Source organism: Heterodontus francisci, chromosome 11, assembly GCF_036365525.1.
Source record: "Heterodontus francisci isolate sHetFra1 chromosome 11, sHetFra1.hap1, whole genome shotgun sequence".
NCBI classification, from domain to species: Eukaryota; Metazoa; Chordata; class Chondrichthyes; order Heterodontiformes; family Heterodontidae; genus Heterodontus; species Heterodontus francisci.
The window spans coordinates 20,579,824-20,600,494 of record NC_090381.1 but is presented as its reverse complement, the minus strand read 5'-3'; the positions used below and the strand labels follow the sequence as shown (position 1 = coordinate 20,600,494).

Genomic DNA, 20,671 nt, shown 5'->3' with positions numbered 1-20,671 from the left:
ATCTCACTTTCCTTCTTTTAAGATACTCCTTAAAACCTACCTCTTTGACCCAGCTTTTGATCATTTGACCTAATGTGTCCTTTTGTGGCTTGGTGTCATACTTTGTTCTATGATGCTCCTGTGAAGCGCCTTGGGACGTTTTATTACATTAAGGGTGCTTTATAAATATAAGTTGTTAATTCACAAGTTACAGTTCTTGAGTTTGTGGGGATCAGTCATCCTATCCCCATTGAATTCTAAGTATGTATTATAATGTCCCTCTTTTTATATCTTTCAATTTGTCTGCGTGAGAACTGTCATACTATCAAGGGATTACCTCATTCTGTTGTTCACTTAATAAATTTCAGTTTGAACAAGAAGGCCTCCCATAAACCTTTATGAAGGCTTTATCTTGACTGAGTTGTCAATTAAATCATTCAACTGGTTGAGATATCATTTGCCATGCACAGGTATGTCCTTGGAGGAGTTAATCCTGAGGAGGGCAGCTGTTAAGGTTAAGAAAGCTGAACTCTTATCAGTTAAAGGCTCTGTCTGGTAAGCAAGACTGACTTTTCCAGCCTTCTAACAGAAACTTGCTTAACAGGTAGAAGTTGAAAATTAACCATGTATGAACCTATTCCCAGACCCTCTGCCAAGCATTGATCCTGCTTGCTATTGGTCCCTGAACAACGGGTGATGCACTCAGCTCAAAGCTTGGCTGGATAGACAGTACAGTAGCTGAACCCCCCCCCCCCCAACCATACAAGTTGTGCATCCACACCAAAAGGAGTACCTGGAGATGAAAACAGTTTGTCTCACTAGCAGTCACAGGATCATAGAAGTTTGCTCAAAGATCAGGGATATATTCGCCTTCTCTTCAAAATAGATCTTTGCTTTTTCTGATGATCCCATACGTTTAGAGGGAAAACGGTTAGAGATTTTAGTGATACCTTACCATTGCTGCAAGCCTTATTTCCCAGCTATCCTAGTATCAAACACCGCCCACCTTTCTAGTAGATGAAATTAGATTTTTTTTCTGTCAATTGTCAGGCCAATTTCTGGTTGATAGCCTGACTTTTACAGTTGTTACCACCTTCCTTAATTTTAAGCAAGTCCTGTTTAAGTGGGGCCTGTGAAAGCAAATCGAAAGGAAGTTAATTGGGGCTGTAGCCAATCTGTGGGTTCCATCTCACATAGGCTTAATCCCATCCTTGTGTATCTCCATCTAGGTTAAAGTGTAATGAGAACAGAAAGTGCCGGAAATACTCAGCAGGTCTGGCAGCATCTGTGTAGAGAGAAACGGAGTTAACGTTTCAAGTCTGTGACCCTTAGGGTAAAATGTATCGGTGCTTGTGCACTTATTGAAGTTAATGTCTTTCATGACTGATTCGCATCAAATCCACAGAGCACATCCCCTTGGTACTTTTGCTTACTACAGGCATAGTTAGTTACACAGTAAAATAAAAAGGGAAAACTGCAAACACTGGAAGGCTGAAATAAAAACAGAAAATGCTGGAAATATACAGCTGACCAAGTAAAGAAAGGGAACAGATGTTTTGGTTGTGTACCTTTCATCTGAATCCTTTCTTTTCTCTTTACAGATGCTATGCATTTACAGCATTTTCTGTTTTGGTCACTATTGGCTATCTTGAACCTCAGTCCAGTTCTTCTCAAATTAATGTATCCTCTGACCTTATGTTTCCACCATGGGAACTGCTGCTACTAATGGCTCTAATTTCTGTGTACCGGTTTAGTGAACTAAAAACTTCAGAAGTTGATCTGCACAGTTTGATGTGCCATCCTGTTGGAGCAGGGCGATTAAAAAAAAAATTTAAATTTTCTAACTTAAATTGAAAGACCACTTTAGACTTAAGTTTGGGTGCACTGTGGGTTTCTAGCTATTCCTCTGTTTCATTTAGGATTGGAAATTAGAATTCTCTATTTTTATAATTTATGTGAGCACAAATTGAAGCGAGAGCTATGTTTTCATTGTGTGAACATGCTTAGAAGAGTCTATTCAAACATAGACCTTGAATTCCCTTGAAAAGCCAGGTATTTGGGACAATCCAGTGTACAAAGATAACATTCTGGTGAGGAAGAAAGTCTCTTGGGGATGGACGCACCATCCGTGGCTAACAAAGGAAGTTAAAGCTAGTATCAAATTGAAAGAAAAAAACGTACGATTCAGCGAAGAGGAGTGACAGGTCAGAAGATTGGACAGGATATAAAAAAAGCAAAGAATGATTAAGAATAATGAGAGAGAAATTGGAGTATGAGAGAAATCTAGCTAGAAATATAAAAATGGATAGTAAGAGTTTCCAAAGGTATTTAGAAAGGAAAAGAGTAAGTAAAATGTTGGTCCTCCAGAGAGAGAATCTGGGGAGTTAATAATGGAAAATAAGGAAATGGCGGAGGAATTGAACAGATTTTTTGCATCGGTCTTCATTGTAGAGGATACAAATAACATCCCAGAAATAATTGTGAATCAAGCGTTGAAAGGGAGGGAGGAACTTAAACAATTACCATCACCAAAGAAAGGGTACTGAGAAAATTATTGAAGCTAAAAGCTGATAAGTCCCCAGGTCCTGATGGACGTCATCCTAGAGTCTTAAAAGAAGTGGCTGCTGAGATAGAGGCATTGGTTTTAATTTTCCAAAATTCCCTAGATTCTGAAAAGGTCCCATCAGATTGGATATTAGCATCTGTAACTCCACTATTCAAGAGAGGAAGACAGAAAGCAGGAAACTACGGGCCAGTTAGCTTAACATCTGTCATAAGGAAAATGTTAGAATCTATTATTAAGGAGTTTATAGCAGGTCATTGAGAAAATCAGTGCAATCAGACAGAATCAACATAGTTTTGTGAAAGGGAAATCATGCTTGACTAATTTATTAGAGTTCTTTGAGGAGTAACAAGCAATGTGGATAAAGGGGAACCTGCGGACGTGTGGTCTTGGATTTCCAGAAGGCATTTGACAAGGTGCCACATCAAAGGTTACTAAACAAAATAAGAGCCCATGGTATAGTGGGTACATATTAGCATGGATAGAGGATTGGTTAGCTAACAGGAAACGGAGAGTAGGCATAAATGGATTGATTTCAGGTCGGTAAGCTGTAACTAGTGGAGTGCTACAGGGATCAGTGCTGGGGCCTCAACAATTTACAATCTATATCAATGACTTGGATGAAGGGGCAGAATGTATGGTTGCTAAATTTGCTGATGACACAAAGGTAGGAGAGTAAGTTGTGAAGAGGGCATGAGGAGTGTGCAAAGGGATATAGATAGGTTAAGTGAGTGGCAAAGATTTGGCAAATGGAGTATAATGTGGGAAAGTGTGAACTTGTCCACTTTTGCTGAAAGAATAGCAAAGCAATGTATTATTTAAGTGGAGAGAAATTGCAGAACTGTGAGATGCAGAGGGATCTGGATGTCTTGTACACAAAACACAAAAAGTTAGTGTGCAGGTACAGCAAGTGATTAAGATGGCAAATGCAGTGTTGTCGTTTCTTGCAAGAGGAATGGAATATAAAAGTAGAGATGTTTTGCTACAGTTGTACAGAGCATTGGTGAGACCACATCTGAAGTATTGTGTACAATTTTAATCTCCTTATTTAAAAAAGGATATAATTGCACTGGAAGCAGTTCAGAGAAGGTTCACTCGACTGATTGCTGGGATGAGAGGGTTATCTTATGCGATAAGGTTGGACAGTTAGGTCTGTATTTATTCGAGTTTAGAAGGATGAGAGGTGATCCTATTGAATCATTTAAGGTGCTGAAGGAACTTGACAGGGTGGATGTTGAAAGGATGTTTCCCCATGTGGGAGAGACTCAAATTAGCAGGCAGTTTAAAAATAAGGGGTGTCCCATTTAAGACAGAGATGAGGAAAAAGATTTTCTGAGGGTTGTGAGTCTGTGGAGCTCTCTTCCTTGAAGAGCGGTGGAAGCAGGGTCATTGAATGTTTTTAAGGCAGAGGTAGCCAGATTCTTGACAAACAAGGGAGTCAAAGGTTATCAGGGTAGGCAGGAAAGTGGAATTGAGTCCACAAACGTATGAGCCATGATCTTTTAGAATGGCGGAGCAGGCTGGAGGGGCTGCATAGCCTACTCCTGCTCCTAGTTCATACATTTGTACGTGTGTAAATGGCAGAGAAATGGGTGGAGCACTGCATTCTCTACTATCATTCTTCTGGGGAAAGACTAATGGTTCAAAGATCATTCCAGCTACTCTACGGCCTGTTTCTGAGCATCACTAATTCGAGTTCAGTCAATAGTGTCTGTCGTAACCCACACACATTGTCTGGTGATCATACCTTTATTAGTTCAAACTTTGGAAGATAGTTAGAGTTTCTTAATGTTGCTTGGTTAGTCACCTGTGGTGCATGAACCTTGTAGGTTTATCTTCAGTCTTTGAACGATATGTTCTTTTTGACACATGCCACTCCCCCAAATCATTCCCCCAGACCTCGAACAAATGCTTGTTTTTTAGGCTTGAGGAATTGACTTGGATTTTCTGTGGGTCAGCATGAATTAGCACAGTATGTATGGACTTGTATGACATGGACTTGTGTAAGAAGACACAGTAGCAGAATGCAATGTGCAATACTCCCCAAAGTCTCTGACATCAAAGACCATTGAGTAACTCTTGCAGTTGGAGGATGTACATTTTTTAAAAAACCCCATGAGGGATTTTTTTTTACCCTTTAAATCAATTAGTTTCTCCCTGTGGGTGTCTCCTAACACAGGAGAGCTGCTTAAGTGAGCAATTATACAGAAAAACCAGAACTCGCCAACTTTAAGGGCATTTAAGTGGTCATTGGATAGACATATGGATGTAAATGGAATAGTGTAGGTCAGATGATCGGCGCAACATCGAGGGCCGAAGGGCCTGTACTGCGCTGTAATATTCTAATTCTAATTCTAACATTGGACTTGGGATTAGCCTGCGTACTGATCTCAAGCCACCTCTCTTGCTCTGTTGTAATGTCACTGACTGTAAAGTACTTTGGGACCTTGTGAAGTCATGAAAAGTCATTTGTAAATGCAAGTGTTTCTTCATCTGAACCAGAAAAGATGATTGGTAGCTGAATATCTCCAACAAGGTAACAGATTTTTATGTAAGTTCTCTCCCCATTGCATTGATGGGAGACTTTTTGTATATTGAACTTGCTCTCCACACACACAGATGCACACACACCTTCCATTAAGCTGTGTAGGTGAAGAGACAAAAAGGATAAGTTTTTCAGGTGGGAGTGATCATGAGCTCCAAAGTTCATTTGCTGATTTTTGTGATTATTCTCTGTGGTACTATTCATAAGCTTCTCAACAACAGTTGTGCATTTGATTTGAGATAGCTGGATAGGACAGAGTGATGTACATGGTATGTTACTTTATCCAACCTCTTGAGATAACCCCATGATGAACACTGCCACAGAACTGTCTGTCATACTCATGCATAATAACAAAAGTTGCTCAATGTTTAAGCTCAAATAGCTTTTTTTTTGCCTTGTCTATGCATTATAAAGAAATGATTCCCTAGTATAAGGATACTCCATGTATCTCTGTTGCCAGCCGCCAGCTAAATTATTTCACAATGAGTTGTCATTTTGTCCTACTATGTGCCGTGTGAGAGACCTTAGAGGTGGCTGTTGAATAAGTGGTAGCTGTGCCCCCTTAAAAACAGTCAGAAATAGAGGTGCAACATTTGGAACAACAGGCTGAGTAAAGGTGAACACTACAAGTGTCCGTGGGGGCATATAGTGCCAGAACGTTCGGCCCTGAGTTTTAAAAAAAAAAAAACCATACTTGATCTCACTGACAGTAACAGGTCATAGGAACAAATAAATATTTCAACAACAAAAATAATTCCTGGAAATCTTAAATAAAAGTTCCTAACGCAGAAAGTATCCAGCAGGTCCATTTGTCTTCTGTAAAGGGAACAGTCGCGTTAACAGTTTTCCAGTTTTGTCTGCAAGGATGAGTCTGGTACTGTTTGGCTGGGATGCCGATACTTTTAATGAGAAACAGGTTGAACAGAATAATGAATGAGAGAGAGAGATGTATGTCATGTGAACAGGTGTTTGTGATGGAAACAATTTGAGATGATGATTTAAAGTATATTGTCTTTCACAATATCACATTTGGATAAGGAGACTAAAAGGAATGGCAGTAAATGAACAGTGGGAAACATTTAAGGAAAACATTTAAAATGTTCAACAAAAATACATTCCATTGAAAAATAAAAACTCAGCAAGAAAGATCCATCCATAGTTTACTCAGGAAGTTGAGGATAGTATATTAAAAGAAGAGGTTTATGATGTTGCAAAGAATAGTAGCAAGTCTGAGGATTGGGAATATTTTAGAAACCAACAAAGGGCTACCAAAAAGTTGATAAAAAGGGAAAAAATATAATACAAGAGTAAACTAGCTAGGAATATTAAAATAGATTGTAAGAGCTTGTACAAGTAATATAAAAAAGGAAGAGAGTAGCTAAAGTAAACATTGGCCCTTTAGAAGCAGAAACAGGTGAAATTATTGGGAATGAGGAAATGGCAGAGACATTGAACTTTGCATCTGTCTTCACAATCACAGAATCTTTACAGTGCAGAAGGAGGCCATTTGGCCCATCGTGTCCACATTGGCTTTCTGAAAGAGCAATTCCCTCAGTTCCTTTCCCCCGCTTTCTCCTCGTAACCCTGCACATTCTTCCTTTTCATATAACTGTCCAATAAAAGACATAAATTGTATGCCAGAAATAGAGGGTAACACAGAGGCTAAAAAGAATGAGGAAATTAAGGTAATTAATATCAGTAGAGAAAAAGTATTGGAGAATCTTAAGGGATTAAAATCTGACATCCCAAGGGTTCTAAAAGCTGCAGTGATAGTTACTGCACTGACTATGATTTTCCAAAATTCCCTGGATTCTGGAACAGACCCAGCAGATCAAAAGTTAGAAAATGTAGCGCCGCTATTCAAGAAAGAAGGGAGAGACACAGTGGGGAACTATAGGCCAGTTAGCCTGACATCAGTTGTCATGAAAATGCTGGTATCTATTATTAAGGAAGTCTTAACAATGCACTTAGAAAATCATAGTATGATCAGGCAAAGTCAATGTGATTTTATGAAAGGAAAATAATGTTTAACAAATTTATTAGAATTTTTTGAGGATGTAACAAGTAGGGTAGATAAAGGGGAACCAGTAGATGTAGCATACCTGGATTTCTAAACGCTTTCCATAAGATGCCACACAAAAGATTTAAGGGAAGATAAGGGCTCATGGAGTTGGGGGTGATATATTAGCATGGATAGAGGATTGGTTAATGGACAGGAAGCAAAGAGTAGGCATAAATAGGGCATTTTCCAGTTGGCAGGCTGTGACTAGTGGAGTGCCGCAAGGATCAGTGTTGGGCCCTCAGCTATTTACAGTTTATGATGACTTAGACGAAGAGACAGAGTGTAATGTATCTTAGTTTGCTGATGATACAAAGGTAGGTGGAAGTGCAAGCTGTAAGGAAGACATAGAGAGGCTGCAAAGAGATATAGATAGGTTAGGTGAGTGGCCAACAAAGTGGCAGATGGAGTATAATGTAGGGAAGTTCGAGATTATTCACTGGTCATAAGAATAGAAGAGCAGAATAATTTTTTAAAGGTGTGAAACTTGTAAATGTTGATGTTGAGAGAGACTTGGGTGTGCTTGTACAAAGAATACAGAAAGTTAGCATGCAGGTACAGCAAGCAATTAGGAAGGCAAATGGCACATTGGCCTTTATTGCAAGGGAATTGGAGTACAAGAATAGGAAGTTTTGCTACAATTATACAGGGCTTTCATGAGACCACACCTAGATTATTTTGCAGTTTTGGTCTCCATATTTAAGGCATTGGAGGCAAAGATTCAGTCGATTGGTCCCTGGGATGAGGCTTGTCCTGTGATGAGAGGCTGAGTAAATTGGGCTTATATTCTTTGGGGTTTAGAAGAATGAGAGATGATCACATTGAAACTTCCAAGATTCTGAAGGGGCTTGACAGGCTGGGGAATCTAAAACACAGAGGCACAGTCTGAGGATAAGGGGCTGATTATTTAGGACTGACAAGTTTTTTTTCACTCAAAGGGTTGTGAATCTTTGGAATTTCCTACCCCAGAGGGTAGTGAATGCTCCATCATTGAATACATTTAAGGCTGGGATAGACAGATTTTTGATCTCAGGGAATCAAGGGATATGGGGAGCGGGCAGAAAGTAGAGTTGAAGCCCAAGATCAACTATGACATTGAATGGCTGAGCTGGCTCGAGGGGCCCTTTGGTCTACTGCTTCTGTTTCTTATGTTCTTAAAATCTTTACCTATTTGTCTGAGAAGGAGTTTTGAGCAACATTATGTACAACATGGCTATGGATTTTAATTTTGTTTACAAAGTGTTAAGTCCTTTAGACAAACAGGTTATTTAGGATGCCAAGTATTCATTTACTGGTGTACCAGATGAAGTAGGTAACAGAATTATGTGTACTCGAAATACGATACCAGTTTGAGACAATGAGTGGCACTGTTAACACATGCCAGAGAACTTTCCTACATTACTACAGTATCTGCACTTCAAAAGTACTTCACTGACTGTAAAGCACGTTGGGACATCCTGAGGTCATGAAAGGCAGTATAGAAATACAAGTTTATCTTTTCATAATGTTGGATTAATTTCATGCATTGAGAACAGCAGGAAGCTGGGGCTGCAGTGGGCGGTGGAGTTCCTTATTTAAGTTAGTTGTTTTGATTAGCAGCTCAGTAAGCCAGTCCTCAAGAGGGAGTATCAGACATTAAGGCCGGAATTTTACGCCGCCCCAGCGGGTCGGATGGTGGTGTGGGGGTGGCGTAAAATTGAATGGCAGGCTGTGGGAGGCCTAAACGCCCCGATTCCGCCTCCGACCAAGTTTACGGAGGTCCGGCGGGGGGCGGGGTGAGAAGCGGCCAGCCCGCCCAAGGCCAATCAAGACTGTTAAGTGGCCACTTAACGGCCACTTCAGGGCCCTCGCCCGCCTCCACGGGTAATTTACCCAAGGCAAGCGGGTATGCCGGGGACGTGAAAGGCCACCCAGCTACAGCAGTCGGCCTTTCCGCACCCCGGGGGACGGGGAGGGGGCCTGGTTATCGGGCACAGATTGAGGGCCGCCCCCGCCTCCCAACCCAACCTCGGGATCCAAGACGGCCCCCTCCCCCCCCCCCTCCCCAAACGACCACCCCAGCCTCACCAGGGCACGACCGATTCCCCTGGTGAGGCTGCCCGAACTTACCTTCTGTCCCGGTTCCATTGCGTCCTCCTCTGTTGGCTGGGCTGCAGTTTCAGCAATGGCCACCGCTCCCGGTGGCGCTGCTGAGACTAAGAGCTGCCGGCCCGCTAATTGGCCGGCAGCTCACTGAGGCGGGACCTCCTCCCTCAAGTGGGTGGAAGTCCTGCCTCGGGCCAGTTAGAATTTAGAATTTAGAACATTACAGCGCAGTACAGGCCCTTCGGCCCTCGATGTTGCGCCGACCTGTGAAACCATCTGACCTACACTATTCCATTTTCATCCATATGTCTATCCAATGACCACTTAAATGCCCTTAAAGTTGGCGAATCTACTACTGCTGCAGGCAGGGCGTTCCACACCCTTATTACTCTCTGAGTAAAGAAACTACCTCTCACATCTGTCCTATATCTATCACCCCTCAACTTGAAGCTATGTCTCCTCGTGTTTGCCATCACCATCCGAGGAAAAAGACGCTCACTATCCACCCTATCTAACCCACTGATTATCTTATATGTCTCTATTAAGTCACCTCTCCTCCTCCTCCTCTCCAACGAAAACAACCTCAGTCCCTCAGCCTTTCCTCGTAAGACCTTCCCTCCATACCAGGCAACATCCTAGTAAATCTCCTCTGCACCCTTTCCATAGCTTCCACATCCTTCCTATAATGCGGTGACCAGAACTGCACGCAATACTCCAGGTGCGGTCTCGCCAGAGTTTTGTACAGCTGCAGCATGACCTCGTGGCTCCGAAACTCGATCCCCCTACTAATAAAAGCTAACACACCATATGCCTTCTTAACAGCCCTATTAACCTGGGTAGCAACCTTCAGGGATTTATGCACCTGGACACCAAGATCTCTCTGTTCATCTGCACTACCAAGAATCTTCCCATTAGCCCAGTACTCTGCATTCCTGTTACTCCTTCCAAAGTGAATCACCTCACACTTTTCCGCATTAAACTCCATTTGCCATCTCTCAGCCCAGCTCTGCAGCCTATCTATGTCCCTCTGTACCCTACAACATCCTTCGGCACTATCCACAACTCCACCGACCTTAGTGTCATTTGCAAATTTACTAACCCACCCTTCTACACCCTCTTCCAGGTCATTTATAAAAATGACAAACAGCAGTGGCCCCAAAACAGATCCTTGCGGTACACCACTAGTAACTAAACTCCAGGATGAACATTTGCCATCAACCACCACCCTCTGTCTTCTTTCAGCTAGCCAATTTCTGATCCAAAGCTCTAAATCACCTTCAATCCCATACTTCCGTATTTTCTGCAATAGCCTACCGTGGGGAACCTTATCAAACGCCTTACTGAAATCCATATACACCACATCCACTGCTTTACCCTCATCCACCTGTTTGGTCACCTTCTCGAAAAACTCAGTAAGGTTTGTGAGGCACGACCTACCCGTCACAAAACCGTGCTGACTATCGCGAATGAACTTATTCTTTTCAAGATGATTATAAATCCTGTCTCTTATAACCTTTTCCAACATTTTACCCACAACCGAAGTAAGGCTCACAGGTCTATAATTACCAGGGCTGTCTCTACTCCCCTTCTTGAACAAGGGGACAACGTTTGCTATCCTCCAGTCTTCCGGCACTATTCCTGTCGACAATGACGACATAAAGATCAAGGACAAAGGCTCTGCAATCTCCTCCCTAGCTTCCCAGAGAATCCTAGGATAAATCCCATCTGGCCCAGGGGACTTATCTATTTTCACACTTTCCAAAATTGATAACACCTCCTCCTTGTGAACCTCAATCCCATCTAGCCTAGTAGCCTGAATCTCAGTATTCTCCTCAACAACATTTTCTTTCTCTACTGTAAATACTGATGCAAAATATTCATTTAACACTTCCCCTATCTCCTCTGATTCCACACACAACTTCCCACTACTATCCTTGATTGGCCCTAATCTAACTCTAGTCATTCTTTTATTCCTGATATACCTATAGAAAGCCTTAGGGTTTTCCCTGATCCTATCCACCAATGACTTCTCGTGTCCTCTCCTTGCTCTTCTTAGCTCTCCCTTTAGATCCTTCCTGGCTAGCTTGTAGCTCTCAAGCGCCCTAACTGAGCCTTCACGTCTCATCCTAACATAAGCCTTCTTCTTCCTCTTGACAAGCGCTTCAACTTCTTTAGTAAACCACGGCTCCCTCGCTCGACAACTTCCTCCCTGCCTCACAGGTACATACTTATCAAGGACACACAGTAGCTGCTCCTTGAATAAGCTCCACATTTCGATTGTTCCCATCCCCTGCAGTTTCCTTCCCCATCCTACGCATCCTAAATCTTGCCTAATCGCATCATAATTTCCTTTCCCCCAGCTATAATTCTTGCCCTGCGGTATATACCTGTCCCTGCCCATCGCTAAGGTAAACCTAACCGAATTGTGATCACTATCACCAAAGTGCTCACCTACATCTAAATCTAACACCTGGCCGGGTTCATTTCCCAGTACCAAATCCAATGTGGCATCGCCCCTGGTTGGCCTGTCTACATACTGTGTCAGAAAACCCTCCTGCACACACTGGACAAAAACTGACCCATCTAAAGTACTCGAACTATAGTATTTCCAGTCGAAATTTGGAAAGTTAAAGTCCCCCATAACAACTACCCTGTTACTCTCGCCCCTGTCGAGAATCATCTTCGCTATCCTTTCCTCTGCATCTCTGGAACTATTTGGAGGTCTATAAAAGACTCCCAACAGGGTAACCTCACCTCTCCTGTTTCTAACCTCGGCCCATACTACCTCAGTAGACGAGTCCTCAAACGTCCTTTCTGTCGCTGTAATACTCTCCTTGATTAACAATGCCACACCCCCCCCTCTTTTACCATCTTCTCTGTTCTTACTGAAACATCTAAATCCCGGAACCTGCAACATCCATTCCTGCCCCTGCTCTACCCATGTCTCCGAAATGGCCACTACATTGAGATCCCAGGTACCAACCCATGCTGCAAGCTCACCCACCTTATTCCGGATGCTCCTGGAGTTGAAGTAGACACACTTTAAACCAGGTTCTTGCTTGCCAGTGCCCTCTTGCGTCCTTGTAACCATATCCCTGACCTCACTACTCTCAACATCCTGTACACTGGCACTACAATTTAGGTTCCCATTCCCCCGCTGAATTAGTTTAAACCCCCCCGAAGAGCACCAGCAAATCTCCCCCCCAGGATATTGGTACCCCTCTGGTTCAGGTGAAGACCATCCTGTTTGTAGAGGTCCCACCTACCCCAGAAAGAGCCCCAATTATCCAGGAAACCAAAACCCTCCCTCCTGCACCATCCCTGCAGCCACGTGTTCAACTCCTCTCTCTCCCTATTCCTCGCTTCGCTATCACGTGGCACGGGCAACAACCCAGAGATAACAACTCTGTTTGTTCTCGCTCTAAGCTTCCACCCTAGCTCCCTGAATTTCTGTCTTAAATCCCCATCTCTCTTCCTACCTATGTCGTTGGTGCCTATGTGGACCACGACTTGGGGCTGCTCCCCCTCCCCCTTAAGGATCCCAAAAACACGATCCGAGACATCACGAACCCTGGCACCTGGGAGGCAACATACCAACCGTGAGTCTCTCTCGTTCCCACAGAACCTCCTATCTGTTCCCCTAACTATGGAGTCCCCAATGACTAATGTTCTGCTCCTCTTCCCCCTTCCCTTCTGAGCAACAGGGACAGACTCTGTGCCAGATACCTGTACCCCATTGCTTACCCCTGGTAAGTCGTCCCCCGCAACAGTATCCAAAACGGTATACCTGTTGTTGAGGGAAACGACCACAGGGGATCCCTGCACTGCCTGCTGGTTCCCTCTCCTTCCCCTGACGGTAACCCATCTACCTACTTCTTTTACCTGAAGCCTGGGGATCTGTAAAATACGGGACGGATCCCCAAGCTGGGCGGGATCGGTACCGACATTTACGTCGGAGTCCGGCTCCCGTCCGCCCAGCGTAAAATTCCGGCCTAAGCTTTTGGTTTGCCCCGCTCTGTAGGAGGGTGTAAGGCAGTCTGCAAGAGGTTTGTGTCTGGAACTAATTTTGTTTCTTCTTCTCTAGGTCAGAATACTCTGACTCCATTTTGAAAATGCACCCATCTGATGTGTTGGACATGCCAGTTGATCCCAATGAACCCACCTACTGTTTGTGTCACCAGGTTTCTTACGGAGAAATGATTGGCTGTGATAACCCGGATGTAAGTGTCTTTGATTTAGATTATCTGAATTGTGAGGGAATATTTCCAGTATTTTGTTTTCACTTTTTGCTGCCAATACTGTTTTAAATACCATTCCTGTTAGTGAGTAGAGCTGGGTAAAGGGAGTAGTTGGTATCTATCCTCATGCATAGAGGTTTAAATGCAGAGTAATTATCTTACTGAACCAGGATTTTTGAAGCATGCATTAGGTTACGAGAACTCCATGTCTCTGTTCAGTTACAAGAGACACATTTGTTTGATTTATCTTTGGTTATAAAATAACTCCATATTTGTACATTCTGCAGACCCTTGATGTGATTTTGAAAAATCACCACTTGGATTGAAAAATTCCATCATCTGCTGTTGGAAATTCTTTCTGTACAAGGTTTAAGTGGAGGGAGTAGCTGGAACCTGACCAATTTGTAATTAATCGTGTTACAATCCAGTTTTCCTTGCCAACCCCCTCATTCCCTTTCTCCTGCCTCCATTTTTTTTTTTTAGTTTTTATTCAATTTAATTTCCCTTCTGCATGACGATCTATCTATAATCTGTAGGTGAACAAGGGGTCCAGTTCCAGAGCCTTCTGTATGTGCTGCTCTCAACAGTAACCACGTACTGCAAGGTCACTTCCAGCCTCTTCTCAGTTTCACTTGGCTGCCAACCACCTGATAGTTATATCCAGTTATTATCAATATGCTTTAAGTATCAGCAGTAGATGCTGTGTGACTTACTCATTTAAATCCAGGAACTTATCACCTGCAACTCAAAACCGTTACCTGTGGGTTCTGCTGTAATAGCAAGTAGAAACTTAAAATAGTTATTCTGGTTGTTGTGGAGATATGCCAGTTGTTTGTTTGTGACAATGGGATTAATCTGTTGTTTTCTACTTTATTATCGATAGTGTCCAATTGAGTGGTTTCACTTTGCATGCGTGGACCTCGCAACAAAACCGAAAGGGAAATGGTAAGTAAGACTGACCAGCACAGGTATTGTACAGTTCTACTTGAGAAATGCCTGTGCTGTGACAGATGATTGAATTGATCATTGATTTTCTGGCCAAAGGAAGAATGATCCTGGAGGCAGAAGGTGCTTGGTTTGTTGTTGATATTAGAAGTGCTGTTAGCTGTGGTCTTAGAGAAATCAGAGCTCCAGACATCTACATGTTAATTTACACTAAAGCAAAAGCAAAATTTAATCATTCACACTGATTCAGCTGCTGTAAATACACCCTTTGTCTCTTTCCTCGGGGAAAGCTTTGTTGAGGTGAGTGACAACTCAATTTAGGAGATGGGGGAGGACGATGTTGAGGAATTGAAGGAGTACTTTGTGAGGCACATGATGAATACTGCCTGTTTACTTCTCTTTTCTTGTTTGTGTACAGGTTCTGTCCACGATGTACCCAGGAAAGGAAAAAGAAGTGAAGCTACTCCACGCTCACTTGCCTCCACATTGTGCTTTTTGTTCTTGTGTCTTCAAGATAGTTGCAATTTTACTTAACCTTCCTTAATTTGTGTCTGGAATGGGAGGGTGGGGACTTTGTTTTATTTCACTCCTCTGACTGGTTTGATGAAAACCAGTTGAGGCTTTTGACATTTCATTTCCAGGTAAATGAACCTCTGTTGGACATTGAAGGTGCATCTCTAGCTGAATAAGCTGGAATGTACTGTTCATTCCATGATAGTTTCTGAGTCGAGAGATTGGTGATCCATTCCAGGGTCAACTTGGCAAAACGTGGGAGTGCCATTAATAAATGGGAATGATATGTGAAAATGTAAAGGGGTTCCTGTTGAAGTTAGAGCACAAGGAGCCATTGTGGAAATTCTCAAACCTTTTTTGAAGTCACCATATTGAAACTACAGCAATAAACATTGGCTTTAGCGACTTGATTACTCCAAACTCCTGGTCCCTTAGGCCCTAGAGATACCAGTACAGTGAAACTGAGATATACACAGCTCCCTACTGCCAAAGGAATTTTAAAAAAATTGTAATTCACTGGATATTAAAGATAGCATTTACCATTTCAACCACTGCTATCCCTGGTCCCATGAAGGCACCAGATTTGTATCTCAGTTGCAGTTATGTAGAATCCATGTGGAGCACAGCATGTGTCCCCCACGGTGGCAACTGTTGACGGGGATTTGGTGTTACCTGAGACCAAAGCTGCTTTAAGAAAGGAAATGACAGCCTCTCTAAAATTGATATTAATAGGAATTTGATGATATTAAATGGGGCACACTGTTTTGTGATATGCAAAATAATATATATGATTGTGATAGTAAGAAAAACCTCTATACTTTGACAAAAAATATGTTTTAAAGAAAATGGGAATGTCCATTTTATCGTGCAATATTATGATTTATAGAAGCATTGTGATAAGTTTCGTAAAGGACTATCCATTGAAAGGATTATATGGCAGGGCTGCAAACCCTGGAAAATATCTCACTGAAGTTGGAGCTTGTAACCCATAGGGTCCACACCTCAAAAACGGGATATTTTATTTTAAACCACTGCTGTTGGTGTGTATTCTTTATACCACGTGTCTTTTTAATATATAGATTTGAATATTTTTAAGAATGCTTCAACCTGTTCAGTATTGAAGGAAGATTTAAAACCAAAACAAAACAAATCAAAACGGGAACCAGTTTCTTTTCTTGAAGAATAATATGAAGTCAGTCTTACCGTGGTGAATAAACAGTGACTCAATGTGGCTGGCATAACCAATGTGTATCTGTGGAGCTCAGAGATTCTGAATGTGCAGGAACGCATGTTTATAGATCTTAAAGGATTGTGCATTATAGGTCCAAGTTCAGGAGTGACCCTTCTCATGCTTCCTACAATTAAATGATAAATTTGTGGGGAAATTAGATATGGCCTGCCACTTAGAGTAGTTTTTGTTTTTGGTCAGCTGAGTGTCTTACACATGTGGAAACCTGTCGAGCCTGTCTAAGAATCTCAACTGAACTCCTGAGAAACCTACACCTGTATAATTCCTGTTTGTCTCACAGGAGTGCAAATTCTTATTCTGTAGAGGCACACTGTGCTTAGCCAAGTCCGGAGAGCTTTGGTGTAGGTTGGTAGACCCAGCTGTGTATCGAAGTACAGCTGGAGTGTAACCATGCTGCATATCATTTAGAAACACTGGTAAAGACTCCATTGCTTGTCTGGCTGGGACTGCTCCACCCATTAAGCCACTGGTTTAATGAAGATGAGTAGAATGAATCTCAGCTGCCAGTGACTGGTCTATCCTCAGATCCCATCTGGTCAGTCACTAATAGTGCACTGGAGTGCTGCAGACCTTGTTCTGGTTCAGGCATCAGATTATCAAGACTGCCACAGAGTTCTGATCTGTCATCAGGCAGATAATCTTGGAGCTACCTCAACTCCAGAGAGACGTGGGTAGAACTCTAAGCACTGTATAGAAACAGAGTTTCTCCAAACCAGAGGTGAATGAGAAACGTGTGCTACTGGCTGTAATTCCTGTTTACCCGACCACTTGTCCGTTACAAGATCCAAAATATATTGTGCCAGCACTGACCCGTTTAATACATAGTTGCAGATTGTTTATATGAATTTGTTTGGAATGTTTCTATCGTAAATCTATTTGGCTTAGGTCTGTCAGCTGTTGGTGACAGGCCACAAAGCCCAATGATAATCGGCCTCATGTAGCACCCACTTGCTGATAGTTCCGCTCCTCAATTTGTTTACAATGCACCACACTGTTGTGTTCAGTTTTGGTCATCGTACCACAAAAGATGGTTTGGACCACTACAAGAAGAGAAAGACAACTTGAACCCAAGTATGAAGGAGCCTAGGCACAATAATAATAATACTTTACTGTCTAGAAAGAAGGTGATTAATGATGGACTCTGAAGCATTTAAATACTAACTGCTGTACATCAGATACAGATTATCTAATGTATCAAAATATGCCAAAGATGTAGGATTGGAGGCCATAAATGGGAATGAAAAGTAAACAGAACAGGTACCGAGAAAAACTTCTACTCGAGCAATGAAAAATGTTTGGAATAATTTACAACCAGGGTGATGAAAGAAAAATATTGGGGTTATTTAAGATACAATTGGATTCCATTATAGAGTTCTAATGGATTAGCTGAATGGGCTTGGAAAGGTGAAATAGCTCTTCCTTGTTACTGAATTTTTAATTTTTTTTTATGAGTGCTGATTAACTGATAAGATCATCAGTGATTCCCATTTCAGATTTTGTTAATCACTGCTGCATGGACCATGTTTGAAAACGTATCACTGATAAAATCTACACAACATCCTTCTTCAGTGTTATCCTTAATAGAAAAATGTACATTGGCCTGTTCAGAAGTGGCAAGACATTGCTTCTTGTGGAGCTGAGTGCTTTCCACAATGAGGGAGAATGCCACAGTGAACCAATCTGACCTGTAGTCTAGATAAAGCCTGGGACCAGGTTCCCTATTTAGTGCATGTGGTAGACATTACAACTCTCCTAGAGTGCAGTAATAAAGGAAAATACAGTACCCAGCTTCAACATGAACATTAATTACCAAAAATAGTTTTGAGAAACAGAGATATTGACACATAATCCAACATCAGCACATCTGTTGCATAGAGTGATCACAGTCTCAAGAAGTTTGGATGGGAAATGGTTTTGCCGTGTGACTCACTGGCCACTATTATTCCAAGATTATTTTGGCCATGTATTTTCCTTAATCCTCTTGTATCTAATGTTTGTGAATGGTGGGGTGTGTCCTCCCACTCATACAGATGTGTTGGTATCACTGAAGATATAGCTAAAAGAAGAATTTTTAAAATAGGATGGATTTAGTGTCTAGTTCCTCTTATGATCTGTGTCCAGTCTTGGTCTGATCCAATTGAATCAAACAAGGAGTGAGAATCCAGAGGAACACAGTATTAGGAACACATGAATGTATTGAGAGAAAAGTTATTGTTTGGGGAGGGTTGCATAGGTGGGTTGGGATGCAGCTTTTTTTTTAAAAACAAGGTTTTTTTTTCATATTTAAAAAAACAACTGAGTGCCCACTTGGGTGATTGCTGCTCTCCCAACCCCTACTTTCCTGTATCACAGTTAAGTTTGAGAACTTGTGTGGGAGTAACTTGCATCAAATCAGTAGCATGTTAGACCTCCGCTGTGTGGTTCCTGCTTTATGATGATGACCTTTCTTGCAACATGTTTTATTACCCTCATTCTCACCAATTAATCAAAGTCACGGTTATTATCATTGAGTGCAGCAGTGCACTCAGTAGTATAAACCGCCTACCATTTGGGGAACTGAGCACATTATCGATCTGTAAATATGTACATCTGCTGTTGGTTTGAGGCTGCATGTTCATGCAACATAAACAAAAACTGTACAATGAGGATGCAGCATACACCACCTTGCTCACTACTGTTTGCACACCATAGTAATTGGGTTCCCACCTTACACAACAGAGATCAGCAATTGAGTGAAATTTTATAAACGGGGAACAGCATAGAGAGCCCTCTCCCTAGACAGGAACAATTATACTGGCAAGTCTAAAAGCACTTTCATACATAAAACGTAATCCATGAGTTGTTTATAATCTATCTTGAGTGTGTAGCAAGAGACTAGTTGTTTCAGACCTTGCTATGAAAGGTAGTGTATGTGTGTGAGACAGGCTTTTAGTTCAGTGTTTAGTATATATTCTTCACAAGAAAATGCTCTGTCACCATGAACATTGGACAGTAGGGAGATGGCAAGTGGGGCGATGGATGTTGCCTGTTGTGTAGGCTTTGTTGGTCAATTTTTCTGTCTGGATCAGCTTGGTTGGCAGGGTTAACCACAGTAATGAAGAAGCAGCTATATCTTTGATTTCCAGAGCTATATTTGGAAAAACTATGGCTGAGCTAAACCATGGGTTTATCAGATAACTCTCACAATCTGATTCCTAACTGTTGATCTTTTTCATCTCCTGTTGTACAGTTGCTCATAATGCCTTTTAGTTTGGACTGTGTGGATGTTCCCTTTGTAAACGAGAAAAATTGTGAACTTTTTTAAAACGAAAATGATAGTAATGTATATCTGTATTTTTAGATCATGTAATAATGTCAATATTGTCAATAAAGTATTTTTGAGAACTGTATTGTCTTCCAAATAAATATAAATGCATTAGTATTGCCTATATATAGTTGGTTGCACCTTCTGTTGAGGAGATCTGTTAGGTCTAGTGTATTTATTCAGCATGAAAGTGGACACATTTATTTGAGTCTTTCTGTAGCCAACACAAGTTGCAGAAGCTCAGGCTTTACAAATGACCTGGCCAAACCACACAGACGACTGTGTTCAAGTTTTGAACATTGCACAGTAAACGGTAGAAAGGGAAATAAGACTGAATCAAAGTGTAAAAAGAATGAGCATGATAATATATTAAAGATGAGCCTCACATACATAAGGCGGGCTTTAAGGGCATAATCCCCTATTGAGGTAGATAAAATATTGTAGAACAAACCCAGATTATTACTATACCTTTGAGTGTTCCAGGAAAATAGACTAAACTACGTAAATGCAGAATTGGTAAGTGTTTATTTTTTGGTGGGGGGGGGATTCTTGCCATATTCACAAATCTGGCATAGCAAGGAGACACAGAAATGAGGAAGAATATCAATTTTACAGCAAACATACATTCTCTATATAGCTTCAGGAGAATTGGTTCACTGAAAGTATGCTAAAAATTTGGAATAATTTCCCTGGTGGAAAGTATGATTGAAATGCTACAGCACAAGCGTTACATAGGACCAGGAATAGGCCGTCCAGTCCTTTGAGCATATTCTACTGTTCAAATAGATAGTGGCTGATCCATTGCTCCTGGTGACCCTGTTTGTCCATGTGCCCGCCTCCCACCTTTGAATCTCACAGCCCTAGTCTCAATCCACTCCAGTGATATTGCGTGCGGTGACGCACCACAGCTCAGAAAAGCACTGCTTTGCACGATTGGCCCACTGTTTAAAGCTGATTCCTTTCAGTAATGCCCCACCCCAGGAGACGTGAAGTGTAATTTTATTCTGCAGACTCGTATGTGAAAGGAAATACCTTTTCGATTCAAATGCATACACATTATGACCAAGAAGTGTGGGAAATTGATGGGCGAACTTAAAGTCCAAAGGTTTTTCAAAAAGTAAAATCAGAAAATGTAGTTTTGAAAGTACAGTAAATATTCATTACTTACCTGGCAGAGGAAGAAACCATGAT

The 20,671-nt window shown here is 41.8% G+C and overlaps 1 protein-coding gene across 2 annotated transcripts in view; it reads left to right on the top strand.

Moving 5' to 3' along the window:
- Window positions 1-19,560, top strand: part of ing5a (inhibitor of growth family, member 5a) — a 46,049-nt gene extending 26,489 nt beyond the window's left edge. For both annotated transcript variants that reach the window (XM_068041765.1, XM_068041764.1), the window contains exons 6-8: window positions 13,316-13,451; window positions 14,353-14,414; window positions 14,833-19,560. In XM_068041765.1, the coding sequence (XP_067897866.1) occupies window positions 13,316-13,451; window positions 14,353-14,414; window positions 14,833-14,872 (238 nt within the window). In that variant the 3' untranslated portion in view covers window positions 14,873-19,560. The remainder of the gene's footprint in view (window positions 1-13,315; window positions 13,452-14,352; window positions 14,415-14,832) is intronic.
- Window positions 19,561-20,671: the final 1,111 nt, after the last annotated feature.